This window comes from Mesoplodon densirostris, chromosome 2 (assembly GCF_025265405.1).
Source record: "Mesoplodon densirostris isolate mMesDen1 chromosome 2, mMesDen1 primary haplotype, whole genome shotgun sequence".
In the NCBI taxonomy this organism is placed as follows: Eukaryota; Metazoa; Chordata; class Mammalia; order Artiodactyla; family Ziphiidae; genus Mesoplodon; species Mesoplodon densirostris.
This window is the reverse complement of record NC_082662.1, coordinates 160,352,157-160,377,355: the sequence shown is the minus strand read 5'-3', so window position 1 is coordinate 160,377,355 and position 25,199 is coordinate 160,352,157. Positions and strand designations below refer to the sequence as shown.

The 25,199-nt window shown below is 35.1% G+C and overlaps 1 protein-coding gene across 4 annotated transcripts in view; it reads left to right on the top strand.

Moving 5' to 3' along the window:
• RABGAP1L (RAB GTPase activating protein 1 like) overlaps window positions 1–25,199 on the top strand; it is a 694,034-nt gene that overhangs the window by 194,522 nt on the left and 474,313 nt on the right. For all 4 annotated transcript variants that reach the window (XM_060091226.1, XM_060091224.1, XM_060091223.1 and 1 more), the window contains one exon: window positions 2,643–2,793. In XM_060091226.1, coding sequence (XP_059947209.1) covers window positions 2,643–2,793 — 151 coding nt within the window. The remainder of the gene's footprint in view (window positions 1–2,642; window positions 2,794–25,199) is intronic.

The window sequence follows — 25,199 nt, the reverse complement described above, 5'->3', positions numbered from 1 at the left end:
GAGGTAGGATACCCTGGAAAATGATGAGGTTTAGGGAGAAAGAATATGAGTTTAGATTTGAGCATGTTGATTTCTGGAGCTCAGAATACATGGGCATGGATGACAATGCCCAGAGACAAGAGACTGACGATAATTAGATCACTGAGGGAAACTGGAGAGATTAAAAAGCTCAGAACACTTAAGAAGAGGTTAATAGAGGAGAAGCAATCATCAGTGGGGTTTGTGGGTGGGAGGGAAAGAGAGTGCTTTGTTATTGAAGCCAAGGGAAACAAAGTGGTCAACAGTGAAAGGAGTGAAAAATGTCTTTTGAATTTAGTGACATAGAGAGACGTCACATATTGCTTAAATGAAAACTGTTTCTAGGAGAGAGAAGCCATGTTGAGTTGAGCTGAGGAATGAGTGTGAGGGGAAGAAATAGAGATTGAGTACACAGCGATCCTTTAGAGAAATTTGATGTGCAAGGTAGGAGACAGTATGATATCTAGAGTGTGATGTGGGGTGGAATAAAGGTTTCTTTTATAGGAGATATTTATTGGAATTTTAATAGCTGTAGATACACAGTGATGACCTTGATTTCTGTATAACATGTAATATATTTAATTAATTTGAACTCTTATATGATATTGTACATTATGGGACTCATAATTCAGCATATTTTGCATTTAATTTCATAGGAAATGAGCTTAGCCCTTTGCACACTGTTGTTTTTAGTTAACTTATTTTTTTTTAATTAAGAGTACAGAAACTTTCCTAGCCCTCAAACCACATACGTTTTTCCTATTCAAAAGTGTAATCAGAATCAAATAATAAATTACAAAAAATATCCTTTTATGACTGATCCTGGCTCTCTTGTGGTGCAGTATTCTTTTGCTAATCTTAAATTCAGTTGGATAGTGAAGAAGAGGCAGTAGGAAGGAAATCCATGTGTCATAAAGTTTACTCAGGTATAAGTCTTCTCAAGAAAAATTAATACTCTATCTACTTGACATATTTTATGGAACATATTTAGCTATGGTGTTTTTCCAAATTAACTAAATTTATATTTTAATTGAAGCCCATGAGAGAAATTTAAAGACCTGAAATCGTTTTTTTGGTGTATTATTATAAAAACATTCAAGACCATTGTAAATATTTCAAACAGTATAGGAAAATAAAAGGAGTACTTTCTCTCTTAATTCCATTACATAGATATTTTGGAGTTTATTCTTCCATATTCTTTCCCTATGCATGTCAAAAGCAGGTTTCAAAATAGTATGTGTTAGGGAGAGAGTGTGAGAGAGAAAATGTGTATTTTAAATAATACCATATATACTATTTTGAAACCTGCTTTTTTCACTTAGCAGCATAATTATGTTCTTTAATGGTGTCATAGCATGTTAAATCATGTAAGCGCTACCTCTTTTTACTTTACTTTACTTGTTTTGCTTCAAGCCTGTCAGTATTATCAGCTTAGGTTCCCTAACTCAACAATATAAACATTCTCCTTTATGAGGCTGAAAGAAAGCAGAATGGTCATAAATTTGATGGTTTATTAAAGATATTAATGAGATAAGTTTACTTGAACTTTCGAGTTATGGAACTTATTACAGTTCTTCCAAGATAGCTGGACTATGAGAGGATGGGGAAAGCATGGAACATATTTTCAGATGAAGGGCATGCCAAAACTGAGGTCTGGCCTGGAGCTGGAAGAGTGTAAAGATAGAGAAGGAGGTAAAGTAGATGGGAGGCCAATTTTAGAAAATAGACATATGGTTTCTATGACTTTTCAGGCTTAAAACTTGAAACCAGAACCTGGGATGTTAGACCAAACCAGAGTACATCATTAAGGTTTGGAGTCCAGATGGTTACACTAGGATCAGCTCTAAGAGATCAAAGGTGAGCAGCAAAGTAGAGATAAAGTCTGAACAAAAAGGCGTAGAACATAGCTCCAGGTTCAAGCTAGGCATAGACTGGGAACTACAGTTCAGTTTCTTGTTCAGTTGGGCAGATTATCGTAGTAGCATACCTGCTATGTGATCATTGACTTCATGACAATGTATTTGTCATTGTTCCAATTCTAAACACCCTTGGAAATGGGTAAGGCTGATAAGTGTATGTTGCTGGGGAGTTGGATAGGTTGTATATGTTTTGTAGGAAAGGTCTAGGTTCTTCCTTTAGGAAGCACTTTGGGTCAGGATGTAGAGGTATATAGTCAAGGTGTGATAGGCCCCTGATCTACTTTCAGCATCCCTTGCCCCCAGCCCTTACCATACACATGTCATTAGCCAACTTGTCATACATTCATCTCAGGGGATTCAAATGGCTCTTTTTATGCCTTGGAATGCTGCCTAGAAATATATAGTTAACACATTCATTATTATGAGTAGGCTCATAGGATGGTTAAAAAGTAAATGAGGAGAAGAAAGAACTTTCCTTGTGGGTGGAATAACATGGTCCACTAATAAAGAAGATGCAATCAAGAAAAAAAGTTGAAGACATTGCTAAACTTAAACACTACTATTATTATTTCATGCCCCTCCCTGCCATTTTTCTCCTGATCCACTCTTGCAGTTTTATATAAACTCATCAATATACTTTTCATAACAACAGCAGGTCAGCAGTGGTGAAGGGAGTATGAATGGTTTATTTTCTTGTTTTCTCAGGCACAATAATCTTGGTGCGCGACCAAAAGGGCTATCTACTCTGGTGAAGAGTGGTGTTCCTGAAGCATTGAGGGCAGAGGTATGGCAATTATTAGCAGGCTGCCATGACAACCAGGCAATGCTGGATAGGTACCGACTTCTTATCACAAAGGTAGGAGATCTTTTCATATTATTCTCATGCAACAGTATGTTAAGTAAATCCTGTTTTCGTAGCTCCAGTAAGTCATAAATGATTTGAACTTCTTTAAAAACTCTATTGTTGTTCAGTGAATAGTTGCCTTTTATTCTAAACACTTGTTGGACAGTGATAAACAATGCACTGTAGTGATCTATGAACACTTAATGCCTTGGCTTTCATTTTTTTGTTAGAGTAACTTTATAACTATTTACTAAGTTGGAATACACTTATACTTCAAGTACTCTCAACCTTTCTTACTGTATGAGATTTATGTACAGTTGTACACAGTATAACTGTACTCTAGTATAATTTTAAAGTCAAATTAACTTAAAATGAAATTATAAGGCCTTCTATGCTTATGTAACCTTACACTTAAATGATGTGGATACTTGCCCATATCCTTATCCTGTCAGGAGCCTCTGGTTCCAATGTAAATTCCTTTGCTTATGCCCAAAAAATTGATTTTAGAGCACAGGTAAAAGTAATCCTTGATCCTAGGCTCTCTTCTTAAGTCTTACCTCCTAATTTCTTAATCTACTTTAATAAATCATGGATTTTAAAATAATGGTAACATTTTGTTTGTTTTTTAGAAAATCTCTATTCATAAATTTTCTTGATAAGTAAGACTTTATTCCTCAGGCTATATCAACTTTTAAAATTCTTTAGCCCCTCTGATTCCTTCTTCCCTTCCTTACCTCTTTGCTGCCCTCCCTCTCACAAATATTTTCTGAGTGCCTAGTATATTCAGTCACTGCTAAATTCATGCACTTTTAAAAAAAAAAACGTTTATACCATTTTTTGTGATTAGTATTTTCTATAGTGGGATGTGCAAGATGATCCATTGGTGTTGGGGGCAGAGATGTCTAAAGTTCCATTTGCATTTTTTAAGTTACAAATGCAAAATGTTATTCAGCTATACTGATATTTGTTGTGCCATGCTAGGTCCTTGGGTCTGATGGCCACTTGTCCCTTGTGGTTCAGGAGTGACCTGGGGGAAGAAGGGATTTGCACACCTTGGAATGGAATAACAGTGGTGCTCATGCTCATATATTCGCTTTTAGAATACTCAGTTTTCTTGCAGTTTGCTTGTGTTAGATTAAGTGGCTTTACAGGTTATCTAGTTTTAAATCTTCATAGGATAGATGGGTGGTTCATAAAGACTGCTGTCACAGGATGTTACATATCAAGATATTAAAAAAAATAAACACACTAATCTGTCCTTCAAGCAAAAATTAATGTTATGATAATGGATGACAAAGCAACTACTTTGGGAAATAAATTCATGTTATAGAGAAGGATGTTTGAAACATTTAGCAATTTAAACATTACTATGTGATTTTGTGACTGAAAACTACATGCCTGTGTTATTACAAAACTCTTACCATTTTCTTACTTTAAAATCTGGAATCAGAAATTTCAGGTATGTTTAAAACTTGTGCAAATGGTTGCAGAGAATTTGAGACTGATTGTTAAAAATATGAAAATACAACACCTTCTGGTTTATTTGTAAGAATACTTTGAGAAAATGAGTACTCTCCTAGCCAGATTTCAACAGAATGGTTGATGGGTGGGACTGAAACAAATGATGCTTGGATCTACTGCTCTTTGTTATTATTTTCCAGATATGATCACAATTAAAACCATGAACCAAAAAACTGATTTTGGAAAGTTTTCAAATTGTCATTTCATAAACTGCTAAACAAACATATCAAAAGATGAGGAGTCATATTGTATGATTCTATTTATATGAGATGTTTGGAATAGACAAATATAGAGAGACAGAAAGTAGACTAATGTTTGCCAGGGGATGGGGAAGGGAGGAATTGGCAGTGACTGCTAACAGGTGTGGGGTTACTTTTTGGGGTGATGGAAATATTCTGGAATTAGAGGTGATGGTTGCCCAACATTGTGAATATACTAAAAACCACTGAATTGTACACTTTAAAATGGTGAATTTTTTGTCATGTGAAGTTTATCACAATAGAAAAATTACACAAAATAAAAAAAATTTAAATGGCCCATGTTCAATATTGAATAGTATTTTTGTAGTATTTTATTTAAGCAAACGTTTTTTATTTTTTAATTTTTCTCTACATTTCTATGCTCTATAGTATTTATCTTAGTACAGTAGCACTTTTAATAAAAATAAATAATAAATATACATATATTGGAAGTTTATGCTCAGACATTTTTATTGATGAGGATATCTGAGCAGAAATGTCCAGAGACCATAACTCTTGGCGTCAAATCACTTTTGCACATAATTAACAAGCTGTATACCTTTAGTGGCTGCTCATGGCATAGCAGCGACTGTCATATTCCTTCCTCCACTAAGAGGCTTTGTTAATTCATACCTTTTAAGATTTCAAACTTTGGGAGAAAAATGAAAATAGTTTCCCAAAATATTATTTATAAGCTCCTGACAATATATATGTTCATATATGTATAAAAGCTTTGCTATATATACCAAGCAACATGGTAGTTTTGAATATACAATTTTTAGGAAAAAGTTTAAGATCAAGAGACAGAATGACATAAATGTTTTAATTGAATAAAATATTCCTGGACAGCCTTCACTGTGGGGTTCTGGCTGTGATTTACTTTCTGCCTGTGAAGACTGGAGGAAGGAAAAAAAACCACATTATTTTCCTCTGGCAGTGGTGGGCAGATGCCTGGGCCTTGCCAGTTGTGAGATTTTGCATCTGCTCTGGGCATTCCATTCTGAATCACATGCCTTCATTCTGTAGTTTCTTTTTCCTGCAGTTTCCTATCCTGAGTAGCAATAGCAACCTCCTGATTCCAAAGGGACTGTAGTTGTGGTGGAATACCTGAAAGCTAGCAGTGATGTTCCTAATCTTTTGGTCTTCCAATGTGTAAGTGCCTAAGTCCTTGCATTAAATCCTTTTTGAAATACTTAGAGTGGGTTCTGTGTCCCTGACTGAACCCTGTCTGATATACCTGGCGTATGCTTGCCACCTTGTTGTCACAAGATGGCTGCTCTACATCAAGTGTTGTGTCCAGAAAAGAGAAGAGAAAAGACAAAGGCAGCCAGACTTGAGGCTAAGGGAACTGTCCTCCAGACTGCCAAGTCTGCCCAAGATTCTGACACCAGCTGCAAGTTTGGGGGTCCCCAGGACCATTCTCACTTCATACCAGTTGGCAACAAATTGGGGGGTCCCCATAGACTTCCTCAGGCATGTAGCAAAGTGTTATACTTACAATTACAGTTCTTTTTTTTTAATAGCAAAAGGATGCAAATCAGATATAAATAAGAACCAGCCAAAGGAAGAAATACATTGGGCAGAATCTGGGACTGAGAGGGTTCCAAACAGGAAGCTTGCATTGTCCTCAGGGACATATTACCTTCCCAGCATCAATCTGTAGTAGTACCTGTCACCATCCCAGGCATTTCATCAAGCTTTGGTGTCCAGAGTTTTTACTGGGGTTTCATCATATGTATATATGATTGATTGTATCATCACCCACTTGGTTGAACTCAGTCTTTAGCCTTCTCTTGTTCCTTCCCCTGAGACTGGATTGATATCACCTGGCTCAACACCCCTATCCTCTAATTACATGGTTGGTCTTTCTGGGTTGGCCAGCTCCCATGCTTAGTCCTCTTATTAGCATAAACTGTCTAGGGCCCTTCCATGAGTCACCCAAAATGTAAGCATAAACTGTCAGATGTAGTTGGAGGGGCCCACCATGAATAACAAAGATGTCCCTGTCATTTGGGAAATTCCAAGCTTTTAGAGGTTACGTCCCATGAGCCTGGACCTTCCATGAGCCTGAACCTTCCATGAGCCTAGACCCCTTTTTGGCATATCTCTTTTGACAGAACCAGGTCTGTCACCCTTTTAAAGATTATTTTCCTTAAGCCCCAAACAGCAGCTTCCACTTAATCTCCTTGATCAGGATTCTGTTACATGGCTATCTCCATAGAAAGATGGGAAATATTTTTTTAAGGTGGTACATTGCTGCCCCTCTTCATCCACTGAAATAAGAGTTTATTAATAAGGAAGAAAGAGAATAGATACTAGGTAGACAGCTACCTTTCTCTGCCACAGCTGCCTTGTTAGTAGAGACAGAAGTTGAGATCTGTTGTGCAATAATTTATCATGAAAAGCATGTAAGCCTAGTAGTTTATTTATTTTAGGACAGCAAATGTTTACTAATCGCCACTTGAGATTGACTAATAATGTACAATTTAAGATAGTGTAATAAATATTTCCAACTTTGCTTTATAAGTCAATGACCACATAAAATTTTTAATGTTACTTCTATCATTAACAGTGCAGTTTATCAAAAACATTTTCTTACAAACAATGTAGAAATGTGTGGCTCTGATCTTGTGCCTTTATTCAGGCTCTCAAGTCATAACATTTCTGTGAGAGAAAGTACAGTGGTATATTTAATTTCATTGTCTTCCTTGCTTCATAGCCAAACGTAATAAAAATAAGATGAATAATGTCAGTATTTAAAAAATAATTTTGTTCTTTCTCTATGCTTACGGGTAGAAATAAGACAGCAAGTGCTTGTAGCCAAGAGCATTAAGAATGCACTTTGGTGGTGAATGCATATGAGCTTAGGAGCTGCTCAGGAGAAAGAACATAAACACCCAGAGGATTTTCAGTAAGAAGTGCCTGCATATTTGGCACTTTCTGGTCCAAAGCTGGTAGTATTTTCTTTTGGTCCAGTTAATTTTTCCTCTCTTATTAAGAGAATGGCAAGATTTCAAGGTCAGTTAATAAAATAGTTCAGCTTGAGCATATAAACTTGCTAAAGACCTCCCAAAGACATCAGCTTATATAAGGAAGAAGGAATATGAAGTATTTATAGAAAACCTACTAAGATTTGGCTTCTATGAAAAAGTAGTCTGTTTATCATTAAATCCTATAGTATAGTGCACTAGTCCACAATTTGAAAAAACAAATCACATTCTGAAGCATCCTTTTCAGGTTAGATGGCATATAGCAGGCTGGATCCAGCCTATCATATGCTTTGTGTAATCATAAATACAATACATTAAAGAATAATATACATTTCTGGCTCAAGCTTGTACTTTCTGTTTTGCCATAGACATACTACTCTTTATTACTTACTCTCTGTTCTTCATATGTTGTAATACCTGACAAGCCCTCAAATATATTTGATTCTGTGACTCCATCATATTAGCATATCAACCATTGCCTCAGGGGAGGGAGCTGTCACAGTGTGCTTTTAGTTGTTTAAGGTCTACTTCACCAGTAGACTCTAAACTCCGGGGGAGCAAAGACCACAGCTGTTTTACTCTTTGTGGATACACTGTGTCTGGTATAGGGCCTGGCATGTACTGGACGAGCAGTAAAATTTGTTTTTGTCCCTCTCACGAGGGACCCAAGGTCATTTGTTGACTTATTCATAGAGTCATTTATTCTTTTTTATTTTCTTCCCCTAAACTGTAAGCATTACATTGTGTTGTGGATAAAGCTGGTAAAGTGTGAAGCACAGTGTCTTTTCCCAGGAATTTTATCATCTAGTTGGGGAGAGCACAGCAATGGGTTAATTTGAGCAGCAGGTCCTGGTGTGCTAGCCTATGTTGTTTTTGCCAGAGAGTAGGTAGGAGCCACTCAGAATTACTGGCATAGAGAGTTTTGCAATGGCCAGTGGGGCATGTAGATTGAGCCACCCTGAATCTTAGTAGGTCAAGGCTAGAGAGTAGTATTGAACAGGGAAGAGGGCTAGGGTTACAGTGTGGAACAGTCATTCTCTCTGGCCTTGTTGTTTTTGTAGTGTAATCTATGGAAAATAAAACTTCGCAAATCTTTTTGACCAATAGGAAAAGACTCTAGGGACCAAAGGTTTAAAAAAGGACGAAACGCTCTAGACTAGATTTAAGATGAAGCAGGACAGGAGCTGCAAGCTAACTGGTAATCTTAATCTGGAGCCGAGGACCAAGCAGGACCAGCCAAAAGAGCTGATCCATCTAAATAATGGAGAAATTATGTTGATCCCACTGGCAGCATCAAGGAGCTTTTAGGCACAACTTGCCTTGCTGAAGGCTGCAGCTCCACTTTGGGAGGAAATGTTGGTGCTCACTCTGGAATGAGACCGTGGGTTCAGATTTCAAGCTCTGCTGGTTAGTAGCTTGTGACCTTGGGCAAGTCCCTTAATTATCCTTAGTCTCAATTCCCTCATTTGTAAAATGGGCTGAATAATACATATCGTACAGAATTGTTGTGAGGATTGAATAAGATAATTCATGTAAAGCACTCAGAGCATGCCTAATATATGGTAAGCACTCATTAGTGACAGGGGATGGGGAAAATTATAAAGCAGTATATGCTTCAATGCTAAATGAGTGGCACAGAAAAGAACTTTAGGAAATATGGAGATTACTATGGGTTCTTGATGTCTGTGCAGGTTTCGGGACTTCCATCTGAGAAATAAAGAGAAAGAAGGAAAACAAGATATGTGTAACACTCTGTTATGTACTTGTGCCACTAATTCATTCTTTCATTTATTAAACATTAAGGTGTCTTCTGTGTTAAGAGTAACACTGATATCCTACCTTGTAGGAACGTACAGTCCAGTGTAGGAGGCAGTCCAGAAAGCAGAGAAATGGTGATGACATGGTTAAGTGCTGTGACAGAGATATGAACAAGGTGATAAGGGAGCACAGAGACTGGAGCAGCCAGCTCTGCCCAGGAGCAAAGAACAGGAGGGGATGTTTAGTCTGAGGCAATGCCATTCCCAAAGACACAGAGTTGTGAAAGGTCCTGCCATGGTCAGAGCCTGTGGGAAGTTCAGTATGACACATGGGGACACTCTACACCGTAAACTCTCTAAGTCAGCAAGGATTGTGTGTGGATTTTGCTCTCACCACTGTGATCTTACCACTCAATGCTAGGACTGCCCTCTAGCAGATGCTAGAAAACACTTGCTGAGAGAAGTAGTGGAGTGTGTGATGGGCATTATGTCTAGTGCTTTCATACGCCCTTTCCATGTAAACCTGACAGCTTCAGTGATATAACTCCCATTTTTACCATCAGTGAGATAGGAGGTTCAGAGAGTTTAAGAGACGCACAGTTACTAAATAGCAGAGTCAGTATTTGAATCCACAAAGTAGAAAACTCTAAAATAGAAATGAAAGAGGGCATTCTTACATTTTGTCTTTTAAAGATCCTTTGGAAGGAAAAACTCTTTCTCTGTATTTTTCCCATCATTTAATCCTTAAGGGTAATAAAAGTTTAAAGAAATAAAAGCAGTACTATCCCTTTTCTCTACTTTTGCTATTCATTGTATGGAAATGAAATTTATAATTCACTTGAGGAATTATTCTGTTTATATCAAGAAACGTGTAAACCTTCTAAATGATGGAAACGTTCTAAACAGTACTTTCTAGAATTAGTAATAGAAAAGTCGAAATCACCTAACTTCAAGCCGTCCCTTTTAAAGTGGGTCTTCACACTATCTGTCCTAAAGTGGACTTGGCGGCTTTAACCACTGTCTGCTGCTACATGATTTCTGCCAGAGGCTGAGGGCACCAACACGTTGATGAATCAGTGGCAGACTTGTACCGCATATTTCTGAAAGTGTAAGTTCTTTATTGCTTATCATTGAGATTTCTTGTTATTTCTGTTAAATTAGCATTCTTCTTAATATCGAGGTGATCTGAAAGGACGATGGAAGGATTGTGACCTTGCTGCCCCTTATAGAAACAAACAGAATTTAAAGCTTCTAAATTTAGGATTAAATCTTAATTGCTGGCTTTAGGAGCCACTGAGTAATGATCACATTTTCACACAGTATGAGCCATTTGACATAGGGAAGATTGTGTGTGTTTTAAGGAAACCTGAATTTTATGTAGCTTTACAGAACTGTATGTGTAATTTTAGTAATTACATGGCATGTATGGTATAGTTTATCCAGTCTGCTGATACTCCTTATATAGCATAGGAAATATTAGACTATAATTCTGTGCTTTTTTGTAGAAGTGATCTAATTGATATCATTCATACTTTATACTTCGTTAAAATCAGAACAAGCTTTTAATTGATAAGCTTTCAGAAATATCATCATAACTCATTTCCTTCTCTCACTTGAATTTGTTTTTTTCCAAATGAATCTTCTCTTCAAGAAGTATATGTATACTTCTTGAAGTATGTGTGCACACACACATACATTTTCTTTTTAAAGGATTTAAGTTCTAGTGTTAGATTGACCTGGATTTGAGTCTTACACCTCCCATGTATTAACTTGTGATCTTGAGAAGTTATCCCAACTTTCTAAGCCTCAGTTTCATCATCTGTAAAGCAGGGATAATAATAGTACCTACTGTGATTGTTGTGGGAATTAAATAAAATGATAAAGTGCTTGGTACATAGTAAGTATTCAAGATATGAATGCATGGTATTAGTAATAATGGATACTGGTGTCAGTGTATATTTCTACTTTAATATGTGTTTGACAACTTCTAGTCACATAATTTTCATGAGAGCATATGATGTGAACAACAGCTGATAGAACTGAGAAGTGATCTTTTTAGAAGTATGAAAAGTCAGATTTGTCTTTTTCTAATTTTTTTTTCTGACTAGTGAATATCTTGGAATGTTTGCATCCTTAGGCTTGACTTTGTAATGATTATGTGAATTATTATTTCAGTGATTATGCACATTCTAGTATATCATAAAGTCAAATGATATTCTCTAAAAATCACTCCTGACGCCTGTATGATCTCATCAAGACTGCAAAGCAGATATCAATCTCATTCACTTATTAATTCACTCATTTAGTAACTCGTTATTGAGCATCTTTTATGGGCCAGGCTCTGTGTGGTTTCTAGGCCTATGTAGACGAAACGGGCTCTCAACCTTGAGGAGCATGGCCTAGGGAAAGCCAGGCCAGTACACAGATAGATCAAATATATGATGATACAGGTTATAACAGGTATCTTAATCAAGTGTGTGGAATACAAAACAGGCAGTGACAACTCTGCTTTGGTAAGTCAGGGAAGACTTCATGGGGAAGTTAATGTCTGAGGTGGGAATTAAATATGTCTGAGCAAGATAGGAGAGGGAGTACAGTATAGGAGTGGCTTATGTAATGATTCAGCTGCCATTTCGTGACTTAGCTTGGATTATCCTGGAAGCCTCAGGAAGTGAATTCAATGTGCTCCTTCCTTCCCTCACTTCCACCTCAATTGGCCAACCACATCCACTATTTATGGGTCAGTGCTTGTCCCCTGGTAAAATGGGAAGAACATAATACAAGTTTATTCTTGTTATAATAAATATGCGAAGTGAAAAACCTCAGGAAATATATTAAAATGATATATTCAGTTGATTACCTAGGGTCGACATAATAGAATTTTAACAAGTAATTTTACAGTATCTATTTAATAAATGTTTGAGTACCTATTGTGTGCCAGGTACTGTGCTAGGATGGTAATGCATATTAATTTTTAAAATCAATGGTACTTTTCAGTACCATCTATTGGCTAAATACAAAACAGTATAAACTTGCAAAGACAAAGTCTAGTTTGATAAAGTACAGAGAGCATGTGTTTAAACCTCTATCAGAGAGTAAAAAGGGCAAAGTTGCAAGTATTACTTTGGTAGTTGCTGCCAAAAATCTTTTTTGGAATATAAATAAAAAACAATGATAAGAGTGGCCTGTTTTAAGATTCTGCAAGTTCTCTGCTTTCTTGAGCATTGTATAGACAGATGAAGCTTCACTATGTTTATTCTTGTCAGATTATTGGTACCGCTCAGAGTAAAGCCTGTCTTCTCTCTGTTCTCCAGTGCATTATTGTAGCAGATGGTTTTTAATAAAACATGTAGCTAAAGAAAAAATTTTACCCTATTTTAGTGGAACGTACTATAATTATAAATACTGGACAGTCTCAAGAGGAAATGTTTAAATTGGTATTTTTCTTATGATCAAATAACATTTAGTGAATATTTAATTGAAAAGTCAAATTATGGTATCAGTTATGTATTTTTTAATTAAGTTTCCACAACTAAATTAAACTTTGTACATCATTTAGCCAGGTAGATATTTGCTTTTTCTTTACGTGGTTTCTTTTTTAAAAATTCAATGCTGTATGTTAGTCAAATAACACTCAACACTAGTTTTGTTGAGAGGCAGGGCATTGCTTAATTACATGGCTGCTCTGTTCTCTGTCATCACCTTGTCTAGTTGTAGGAAATGAGCTTTTTGATAGAATGGGGTTACTCCTGCTGAGTCTGTACCATTGGTATTATAAAAATCACAGACTCTTGTACTGGTATGTTGGAGATGTAGCCATAAAATTTAAAAATTTCTCCAGAAAATTCATAGTTCTTTAAAATTTATTAACCAAAAAAATAAAGGGGGCAAGGATACTAAAGAATACTCACTGTGTTGTAATGTAAATGACTTGAGCTTGTACATAGTAGAAGGTCTTTATTAAAGGAAACTAAGAATTATTGAGATTCTTTAAGAAAATGTACCTTTTATTTCCTCTTTTCTTGCATAATCAGGGCAATGGTTTCTTACTACATAATTATACCTTTGCTTATTATTTTTTTCACAGCATAATTTTTATTAAATTTTCTTTGTTCTTATTACCTGAGGTCTTTCATTTTCTATGATATCAATACTGACACATACATGTGTAAAACTATGATTATATATGTGAATCTGAGAACTCAGAGTTTTCCCGCCAGCATTGATACGTTTCTGTAAAAATTTAAAAATATATTCTTAATTGTTTTCATGTATTTAAGTGATAATGTTCTGCTTCTAGTGGTAAGTGTTGTTTTTGTTATTCTTTAAATATAATACATAGTTTTGAGGTTAATTAAGGAAAAGATTTTGTAATGAATTAGAGTAGGAGTACACTGTTTTGAGGGAAGACTGGGCTATTGCTGAGCATGGATCAGTGGCATAAAAGCTATATTTATAGCTATAGAATTAAGGATAAGAGGAAAACATGGATATTTTTCTTAAATCTCACAATTTTCAAGAGCCTGAGATTATAATGTGATTCCTGGACCACAGTTTCATGATAACTTTATGGACTTATCTGCATGTATTTCTAGAGCATATTTATATTTTATTGGGTAACATAGTGTGATGAGTTTTCTCCAGGGTTTTGCTTTGGCTTTGATTTACTTTTCCATTCAAATTTATGTTTAGATATGTTTACCGTTAATTAGTGCCAAAGTTAAAAAAGGAAGAGACAGCGGATACTATGAGGCAGGCACCAAAACTCCCTCCCCAACATATCACACGTTTCTGCTTGTATTTTGGTGACAGTTCTATTTGCAGCTTCTTGCTTGATTACTTCATGAATTTCTCAGTATCTTCCTTCTCTCTTTTTGTGTCTCTTTATAGTTTATATTTCTTTGTCTCTCCATCATATCTTTCATTCTTTTTTTTACCTGCCTTCATTTCTTAATTGTCATAATGTAGCTCTGAAAAGTGATTTTTTATTATTTGTTGTTTTATATTTGCTGGGTTTCATGTTCCCTGTGAATTTCTCAGATTAGGCTGCTTTTTACTTGCATGGCTTTTTGTTGATTTTTAAACTAACAAGACAGTAGACTGTGTCATCATAGAGTAGAGAAACTGTCATTTTGTTGTACTTTGTATCCCCAGAGCCTGGCATTAGTCCTTAATAAATATTTGTTGAATGACTGTATGAATTAAATTCTATAGGTCAGTGCTCCATGATTGGAATAGAAAAAGTAGGGGTTAATGGCTATGGCATTGTGGTGAAGAATTTGATTAGAATTTATGAATGTTGTTTTTTTTTAATAGACCATTTCAAGTTATAGACCAGAGATGATTAATTGAAGTTTCACTTTTTTCATCACATTTAATGAGTAGCTCTTAGGGACCAGACACAAGACTAGTCCTTGAAAAGTTGTCTTTTTAATTTATTCTTTTTTGTTATAAGATAAATAATTACTTCTTTTGAGCTATGGAGTTGATATGTAATTGTTAATATACACACACAAAGACCCCAAAATATGACATGGAGAATGTCTCCTATTGCAAACTCATCCTAGTTCCTACTTCCTTTTTCCATCAAATAGAAAAAAAATAAACAAATGGAAGAGACCAAAAGAATCAATGAATAAATTTAAGATTGTTGTAGGCCTTAGAAAAATTCAGTTTCTTTGTGAAATTTCTTGAGCTTCTTCAAAAGATACTAGGTAAAAATACCATGTTGGGGATACTATTGATACTGCAAAATTTTTTCAGACTTTAAAGCTTTATTTTATAAACTGGCTTTTGGTTTAATTAATATATTCATTCCATAGAGTGTTTGAAACTAAGTATCGTAATTAATTCAACATGTTGCAATTTTAAAAGAATAGTTATACCATAACACCTTATTATGATTCTCATTTGATTCCTTTTTTTCTCTGTATTAAATCTTTACTTTTTCCAATGTCACAATTTATTTTGTCAGTTATACTTCTATTAAGCACACAATAGACTTTAATTTTTTATATACAAACATTTTTATTCCTAATGAAGAATGAATAGTCTAGGTAAAAGTTGCTCAAAACTTTTTAATATCTGGATTGGAATATTATGGGTATGCACACTTTCTTCTACAAGAGAGAGCTTTACTTGTTATTACTGTCAGAATAACTCAATCACTTCTACCCTTTAAGAGGATGATCTCTGACATGTTTATAAAAGCTACTTAATCTTTTAATAGATGACTAATTTTTTGAAGACAGCATCATGAAGCTTTTACCTTGATACCTGCAAAGACGATGTGAAAAGGAGCAATTCCATTAAACTCTTTAAACCTTCAGTTCTTGTTTGAAAAAGTATAATGGTAATTTTTAATTCAATGCTTATCTTAATTTTTCTACCCATCTGTCTAGTTGGTACTTAGGTACTCTAAGTAAGGTTCTTTCTTTTCATACAGATTATTTAATCAAAGTCTCTGAGGCTCTCTTACTTAACTTTCTAGGGACCTCAGATCTTTACTTTGAAGGGTTTTAAAGCTCAGGTATATGCAAAGATGATTTGGGTATGTTTACAAAATTTGTCTCATTCAGTCCTATAGGGTTGATCATGCAGTCAAAAGGGAAATTGATCTTTATTACATACTATTTAAAATCAAGATTTTCTAAGTAAATAAAACTATACCAGAAAAAAAAAAGAAAGAAAAAAAAAAAACTATACCAGAATCTTAAATTAAGGAGGTAAAGGAATTCCCCTAGAAAATCTACATGTTCTTTTTTCCTGTTGGGGCTGATGACATACCTCTCCATGTTGAGCTATAGTTTTCCAGCTCACTCCTTCTGAGAAAAGATCCTTTCCCATTGGAACAGAAATTAGATTGAGCTTGATCCTAGAGAAAAGGTGATACTTAGTTGTACCATGAGGAGAATTGTTGTTCGTCCCAGTGGCGCAGTGTAGTCTTGCATTAAGTGTTCTGAGACTAATTAATCAGGAAATGACTCTAATTAAAAAGGAAACTGCTCATCAGCTGCCTTCTCAGGATATTTTACAGAAAGAAACTGTAGACTTAGCTACTTGCTCTCTAGCTTCTAGCAACGTTCTGTAACTGCTTATGTCCCAGGTGAAAGGGGTAATTTAGGGATTTCTAGCAGATTATTTTGTAGTAATAAACTTTGATATTTAATGGACTTGTTTTCAGATATAAATTTACATAATAGCAATCAATACTGGAGTTAGAATATTTTGGTTGATCTGCAAGGCTTTTTAACTTGTAATCTTATGTTTTTTAAATCCTGGAACAAGCCATGCTATATAGAAAGAATATTAGTAGATAACATTTGGGTTTGTATGTAGATACATATAAATACAAACAAACATATATATGACATACAAGATCAAAATAAACATAAATATCTAACAATGATTAGTGAATTTACCTATTTAAATCACAATGGCATTTCTGTTAGCTTAACAATCTATTTGGCTTACCTGAAGTCGTCTTAGAGGATTACTGTATAAGAGAAGTTACTTCACAAGGGTGTGTGCTTTATGTATGTATTATATGTCTTGTTTCCCAGGCCTGTTTATGTTTGTATGATGATTATTATATCCAGCATATCAGATATTTCTTAATTTACCAAATGGTAATTGATTATGAACTACAATAAAAACTTTATAATTTTTCCTGGTGTTGCTTTTGTTAATTTTACTTCCAATCTTTTGATATTTGTCCTAATACACAGAGGTTTATTAATTTCTAAAATGGGCAGGTAGTTGGAAAAATTAGGGAGGTAAGAGCTGGAAAGCTACCCTCAGCAAGGGCGGGAATTGTAACTTACTCTTCTGTGTATCCTTACCACCCTCCCATTCCCAACCATTGGCACATGGTAGAGTCAGAGCATATGAAGCTGATTTGAATTGTGGCCTTTTGGGGATCAATTTATTCTGTACCATTATTTCAAATCAGTTGTAGTTTAAGGTGGTAAATCTTGTACAAATGATTGCTGGTACAACACAATCTAATATTTACAAACCTCATGGCATGCTTAGCCAGGGCAAACATAGTTTTATGAAAGAAGGAGCAATTGCTTTTTAAAGGTAGATGAATTTCTATTAGACTTGTAGTTTGTTTAAACAAAGGAAGAAAAGTTATTAACCCCAAAATGCCACTAACCTATATAATATGTGATGGGTCTGATGGGAGCAAGACAGTGTCTTGAACAAGAAAAGTATTAAAGCCGGGAACCATAGCTTTTATTCAGGTTTTATATCTGGTCTTATTTTTGTTTTGGGTTTTCTTTGAACTTTAGGTGTATGGATTTGTGTTAATTTGAATAACTCAGTTACTCAAATGTTCACCTTATTTGAAGTATTCTCATATGTTTATTAAATACATTAATTTTAAGAATTGATTTAGAAACATTTATTAATTTATCTTTGTGACTTATCTATGGAATAGATTGATTTCAAGTAATAGTATTACAAGTTAATGCAGAAGTCTAAAGGTTTAAATATTCAGCCCAAGGTCAAATGTGTGTCAGAAGTAGAAATAAAAACTGGACTTACCTTAATTTATCTGTGGTTTCTAACTCTCTTTTTAATGTTTTTCATTGAACCTTGCTTGGAGCATACGGTCATAGAGAATATTTCTTCTTTATATTGTGATAAAACTGCAGGCTTATTAAAGTTTTCATTAATAAATACTACCTCCTGAGACTAAACACTAAGAAGCAACTTGCTGGCTTTCTAGAGCTGGCCTTTTGAATGCTGAGGCATGACAGCACATGTGTAGAACTTGTTTTGTTTGTTATCTGGGTTGCTCACCAATGTTGATACCTACCCTCCAAGGTATACACATGGCAGTGGATGAAAACTGTGCCTTACCCCAAAATGATGTGGAACTGTTCCAAATTAGGCACTCAAGTCACTTAATTTTCTTAGGTAACAGGTCATACTCAGATTTAGCAAGGTAGTAGATATTATTTCCACTTATATTGTTTGTGGAACTCTGCATAGAATGATTTTATTACCATATAAGAGAGATTCTCTTGGTATTAAATTCTGTCCAGTTTGTACCAAATTCGTTGGTGTCTTAAGTCACTGACAATTCTTGAATATAGGGTCCTCTGGTGACATATTAATACTTTGAGAGAATGGTTACAATTAAATCATGACTGTGTCTTTTTATTCTGGAGACAGAGATGTTCTTTAACAATGCCTGCAGCAGTGAAGCATCCTTGAAAAACAAGAGAAACCCATGTCTTATCGCGGTAATCTTAAAGGTTATTTAAGAATCGTATGTACTTCAGGGGCACTCCAAAGAGTCTTTAAAGAGTGTTTAGTCCAATGAAAATATGTCAGTAAAACTAAATGCCAGCATTACGTCACTTTGATCCTATGTAGAGTATAAACTTAGAATACAGTCTAAGATGCTGATTCCATATCCCTCTGCAAGTTTTGATTTAATCATTAAACACTGAGTCAATTCTTGAGAATCTGTTTTTGGTTTGTTTGCATTCAGTTCTAAGTTCACTGTCACCTTTTTTTTGTTCTTGCCAGAAACATTATCTAGGACAGACCTCTACATTTAATGGGCATTCAGAATACCTGTGGATCTTGTTAAAACGCAGATTCTGATTCAATAGGTCTGGGATGAGGATTGCGATTCTCATTTCTAACAACCCATCAGGTGATGCCAACACTACTACTAGTCCATGAACCACACTTTGAGTAGCAAAGGTCTGGGTCCTAGACCTTAAACTCTAAAATGTTTCTGAAGTATTTTTTGAATGATTATTAGCTCAGTGAATGGGTGTAATTAGTCCTGGCTTATTTTAATTAAGAGAGATAAAAATGCTAAAAAGTCATAACATAGTTTACTATTTACTGTAAAATAGTTAAATTTTTTTTATAATCATGGATAGGCTTCATTAATAGAGAGTTTACAGACAGATGAGACAATATAGTTTAAAAAGTAAAATAGTTATACAGTAGTTCCTTATCAAAAGAATACTATGTAAATAAATATAAAATGGATTAAATATAGTTGCCTTATAAGGTTTAAGGTTTTTTCGTTAATTTATGCTTTATGTAACAAACAAATCATGTGATATTTGGCTTTTACTTGATGCAAAAGAAGGAATGAAGGTCAGAGAATCAGAGAAGTAGAAGATGATTCTTCTGAACAATTTTTCTCTCCTGGGCTTTGGCTGTCTACTTTCATTTTTGATTCAGGCTTCTTCTTTAATTCTCAAAATGTGTGGAGCCTTTTAGGTTTTCCACTTGAGCCTAAAGAACAAGAATTAAATTTTACTTCCATTAATCTGCATTCCTGTACTACTCGACCCATCACATTTAAAACCGTAATACATTTTACTTCCCAGGAAGCTAAGTCCTGTTTCCCATTCCTTCTGTTGGGTTATACTGGAGAAGAAGGAGTCCTTTAGTGAAAGAGCCAACCACATTAATTTGAAATGTTCTGTCTTGGAGATAGTAGCTTAACACAGAGTTTAAGGTTATTGGAGGGCTTTTTTTTTCTTTTTGGAAATGGGTGAATATGTAGCCAGAAAAATACTGCGACAAACAGCCCTCTGGGGAAACCCGGCCACTGCCTTTGCTGTGGAAGTGAAGTGATGCATATAAAATGCGTTAACCCCCAAAGCCTCTTTATTTATATTACCTTTTAGAAATCACTCCCAGGAAGAAAATGAGTTTAGATATTCTTCATGACATATTTGATCACTGACATAGATATAATTGTATGAATCTTGAACATACTACATATTAATCTAGATTATTGATTTAGAGACCATTAGGTTGAATGTTACTAATTTAATTTGTGGGAGTGCTTTTTAACTGATACTCGTCGTTCAAGTCATGTTTGGTATTATGCTAAATACCCAAGAGGATTTATAAACTAGCTTTTAATTTTCATTTCTAATATACCTTTAATCTCTCCCTTTTATGCTCCTTAGTTTTGTCTGAGTAGCCAATGTGGATTCAGATTTTGGACCTGAAGCATATATAATTTTGGGGGGGGGGCAGGGGAAGCTTTTTAAGGAAAATAATCTTTTTTTTCTTTGCAAATTTTACCAAAGCACATAATAATATGAACATATTTCTGGGACCCTTCCAGAAAAGAATGAAGCTTAAGCTAAGCTTTATCTTTTGCCAGTATCTCAAACTGAGAAAATACTTTGTACTTTTTTTCCTGTCGAAGTGTAGCCCAGTATAGTTGGAAAGAGCATAGTTAGGATTCGAACATGGGCTTTCTCCATCTTTGCTATTGCTAGAGCCCTAGGTACATCTTTTTCCAAGACGACAACAGTAACTTTCTCAATGGTCTTCCCAATTCCATTTTTTTCATACCCTGCCCCCTTCCTACAGCCTATTTTCCATATTATGGCTAGAAAACACTTTTTAAAAAACTTTCATTGATGCATTTAGGATAAAGAACAAAATCCAGATATTTATTACTATTTTCAGTGTTCTTCATTCATTCCTGAAGATCCATGTTTTCTCTCTGCTGTCATTATCCTTGAGCCTTTCTTTAGCATTTCTTGTGGTGCAGGTCTGTTGGTAACAACATAGTTTTCTATTATCTGAAAATGTCTTTATTTTGCCTTTATTCTTCAAGGGTATTTTCCCTGGGTGTAGACTGTTGGGTTGACAGTTTTTTCTTTCAGCATTTTAAGGATGTTGTTTACTTCCTTTGGCTTCCATAATTCCTGATGAAAGTAAATGATCATTTCAGAGTCGATTTCATGGGCATGTGACCTGTGCGGGTGCGTAGAGTCCCATACTTAGAAAGGATCTGTGATTGGTTACAGTTTCTGCAGTTGCTGTCTTGAAATTCTTAATAGTTTTGAACAATGGGCTCCGTATATTCATTTTGCACTGACACTCACAAATTATATAGCTGGTCCTGCATCATTCATATAATCATCCTTCATATCTCCAGTATGTAATACGTTGTCTTTCTTTGGCTGCTTTCAAGATGTTCTCTTTCACTTTAGTTTTCAACAATTTGACTATGATATGCCTAGGCATGGTTTTCTTCATTGTTAATCCTGCTTGGGGCCGTAAATCTATAAATTTACGTCTTTCACCAGATTAGGAAAAATTGGGGGCATTATTTTTTAAAATATCTCTTACACACCAATTCTTTCCTCTACTACTGGAATTCTCAGTATTGGTATTGTGCCCTCACATCCCTGGAGTTCTTTATTTTTTGTCAGTTGTTTTTTTTTTCTTCTTTAGATAGGATAACTTTTGTTGATTTTTCTTCAAGTTTACTTACCTTTTATTTTTTATCTCAATTCTTAGTCCATCTAGTGAATTTTCATTGCATGTTTATATTCTAGAATTTTCATTTGGATCTTTTTTATATTTCAGTTTCTCTATTGAAATTTCTTCTCTTTTTAGTCATTGAAACTATAATTTTCTTTCCATCACTGAGCATAGTTATAATAGCCTCTTTTTTTCCCTTGCAAAGATATGTTTAATAAAACAGACTAAAAATGAGGTGATGATGACACTGGAATGAAGAGAAGAAAGCATAATAACATATTTAATCAGGGTATAATTGTTATATAGAAATGTTTTTGACTTTTTAATAATAATTTAATTTTCTGAACTTTTTTTTTTTTTTTTTTTTTTTTACTGTACGCGGGCCTCTCACTGTTGTGGCCTCTCCCGTTGCAGAGCACAGGCTCTGGACGCGCAGGCTCAGCGGCCATGGCTCACGGGCCCAGCCGCTCCGCGGCATGCGGGATCTTCCCGGACCGGGGCGCAAACCCGTGTCCCCTGCATCGGCAGGCAGACTCTCAACCACTGCGCCACCAGGGAAGCCCTCTGAACATATTTTTAACTAATGCTGGGGCTACTTTGCTGATAGCTCCATGTACAGCCCATGCTTATTCACGGAATACATTTTAAATGTTATTTTTATTTTTTTTAATGAGGTAAAAGAATTTATTCACAAAATCTCATGCATGAATGAGGCCCAGTATCACCTTGTGATATAAACAAAATAACTATTTCATATAGGCAACAGTTTCTATGAATAAAAGCATTCAGGAAGTGAAGCCATTTACTTATTTTGCATTATTTATACCTGTATAATAGCCTCTTAAAAGTCCTTGTCTGATAATTTCAACATTTGGATCATCTTAAATTTGGCTTCTTTTGATTGCCTTTTCCTTTGCAAATGGGTTACAGTTTCCTGGTATTTGTTTGTGAAATAATTTTGGAATTCTCTTCTGGAAAGTGTGAATGTTATGAGAGTATTGATTTTTTGTTTTAGCAAGTGTTTAATTTTGTTTTACTTAAACTATAAACTCTGTCTTGCCTGTGGTGGTCAGCAGCCCAATTCTCAGTTCAGTCCATTTATCCTGAGCCTACCAGTTTGTAATCTGTCATGTGTATGCTTGATTTGGGGGTTACCAGCGACTTGGGCAGATATTATACACAGAATTTAGAGTTCTCATTTTCTAGCTCCGTTTCCCCATTATTTCCCTCCTCACTGTGGCAGTTGTAATTACCCTGGGTATTGTCCTTGGTTCCTCAGTCAAAAAAGATACAGTAGGGCTTCCCTGGTGGCGCAGTGGTTGAGAGTCTGCCTGCCGATGCAGGGGACATGAGTTCGTGACCCGGTCCGGGAAGATCCCACATGCCGCAGAGCGGCTAGGACCTTGAGCCATGGCCGCTGAGCCTGTGCATCCGGAGCCTGTGCTCTGCAACGGGAGAGGCCACAACAGTGAGAGGCCCGTGTACCGCAAAAAAAAAAGAAAAGAAAAAGATACAGTAGTGGGCTTTCTTTTGGAACTTCAGCCACCCTGCATCACACTGTTAGTGTGACCTGCCCTCAGGTCAAAGCTGCAAAAACGTGAACTTATCTCAGCAATTTCCTTTCTCCAAGTTTTGACTACCTCTCCAAAGTATGCCTGCTCTTTTTCTCTCTCTAGAGTCCTCAGTGAGTTGTTTTTTTGTATTTAGTCTAGAGCTTATACTTGGTCTGTTAAGGCTTACCCTATCATACTAGAAGTATAGCTCCTGTATGTATCAAGCTTTAGTACTTTTGAAGGGAAGCAAGAGTGATTCTTCTGAGGCTTATTAGCATATGGTGCTAAGAAGGTAGAAATTTTATAATTTTTATAATTATAGTATTAAATTATATTTAAATATAAATATTAATTATATATAATAATGATAGTTAATAATTTTGAGTATTTACTATTGAATGCATTAACTCATTTAATCTTACCCTATGAGGTTGCTATTGAAGCACAAAGATTTTATATAACTTGCGCAAAGTTATAATAAACAGTAGAGATGTCTGGTTTAAGAGCACATGCTTTAGATTACTTTTCATAAGGGAAAAAGAGCTTTCTGTGGTTTCTTTCAGTTTGGAGACTTGTAAATGTAACAGAGGAGAATCTCTTCTTTGCCTGTTGGGTAAGAATCGCCTTGTGTCTAGGCTCCTGTGCCTGATTAATAAGGATCATCAAGATTTAAGTAATTTTTTTTTTAACATTTGAACAACTTCCAAAAAAAGTTTTAGGAATAGAAACTTAAATCCATAGTATTTATTTCATAGTTGTCTAAGTCCTTTTGGGCTATTATAACAAAATACCATAAAGTAGGTGGCTTACAAACAACAGAAATTTACTTCTCACAGTTTTGGAGGCTAGGAATTCCAAGATCATGGCATTGGCAGATTCAGTGTCTGATGAAGGCCCTCTTCCTGGTTCATAGACAGTACCTTCTTGCTTTGTCCTCTCATGGTGGAAGGGGCACGCTTTCTTGGACTGCATTTATAATCACTTCCAAAAGACCCCATTTCCTAATATTTTAAAATTCAAATTTCAAGATATGAATTTTGTTGGGACATAAACGTTAAGTTCATAGAAATAGCCCTTCATAGTTTATAATATATTTTATATCTAGTTTCTAGTTTTATCCTTATGAAAGCCTCATATAATACTGAGTTAGGCCAGTAATAATTCTACCCCCTTTATTGATGTGGAAATAGAGGCCCAGTGGAAGTTATATGAAATAGTCTTATGTTGATTAGGTCCATTCTTCTTTAACTTAAATCTGCTTTAAAATATTTTCCTTTAAGTATTATTAGTAAAAATAATGACATTTTAAACATACTTAATATTTTTCTCAAAATGTTTTATAAATATTTTGTCAATTAATATTCCAAGTAACCACCTAAGATAAGATGGTTACACAAAACAATTGGTGTATTACCCTATTTTCAGATGAGAAATCAAAGATACAAGAACTTATTTGTATGGGATACGTAGTACATAGTGATAATTATAACATCTGAAGCTATAGCCTAGATCTCCAACACTAAGTTCTGGGTCCATTCTTCTATAGCACACTATCTTCTTTTGCTTATAGGTAACTATGCCAGTATAGAATATACCCTTATCTCACCAACATTTTTCCATAGTATCTTTAGACTGCACCTGACATTGTGGGAAGCACTTAACACTTTATTGAATTGACAGGTAACGAATACAGATAAATATTTTAGCACTGTCTCCTGATGTCTTTTGGACTTTTCTTCATTCTCTTCTGGAAAATGTACTCTGAGTAAAACTGCTTTTTCTTTATCTCAAAATGAACCACATAGTGTTTCCAAAATGCTTTGTACCTGTACTTTGAATTTTGAGTCAACTAATAAAAAAATTTAAAAGACTTCTGGGCCAGAGGGGCTATTTAAATGCTATGTAATATGCTTTGGGATGAAAATGTATTATAAATATTTATGTTTAATAATTTTTCTAAAATTCCTTTTTTGGAAGTCTTTTGAACGTTTCTTTTTTGTTTGCGCCTTTCTTTCCTCTTTTCCCTCCTCCCTCCTTCCTTTCTTTCCTCCCTCTTTCCCTTCTTAGTATAGAGTACATTTCTGT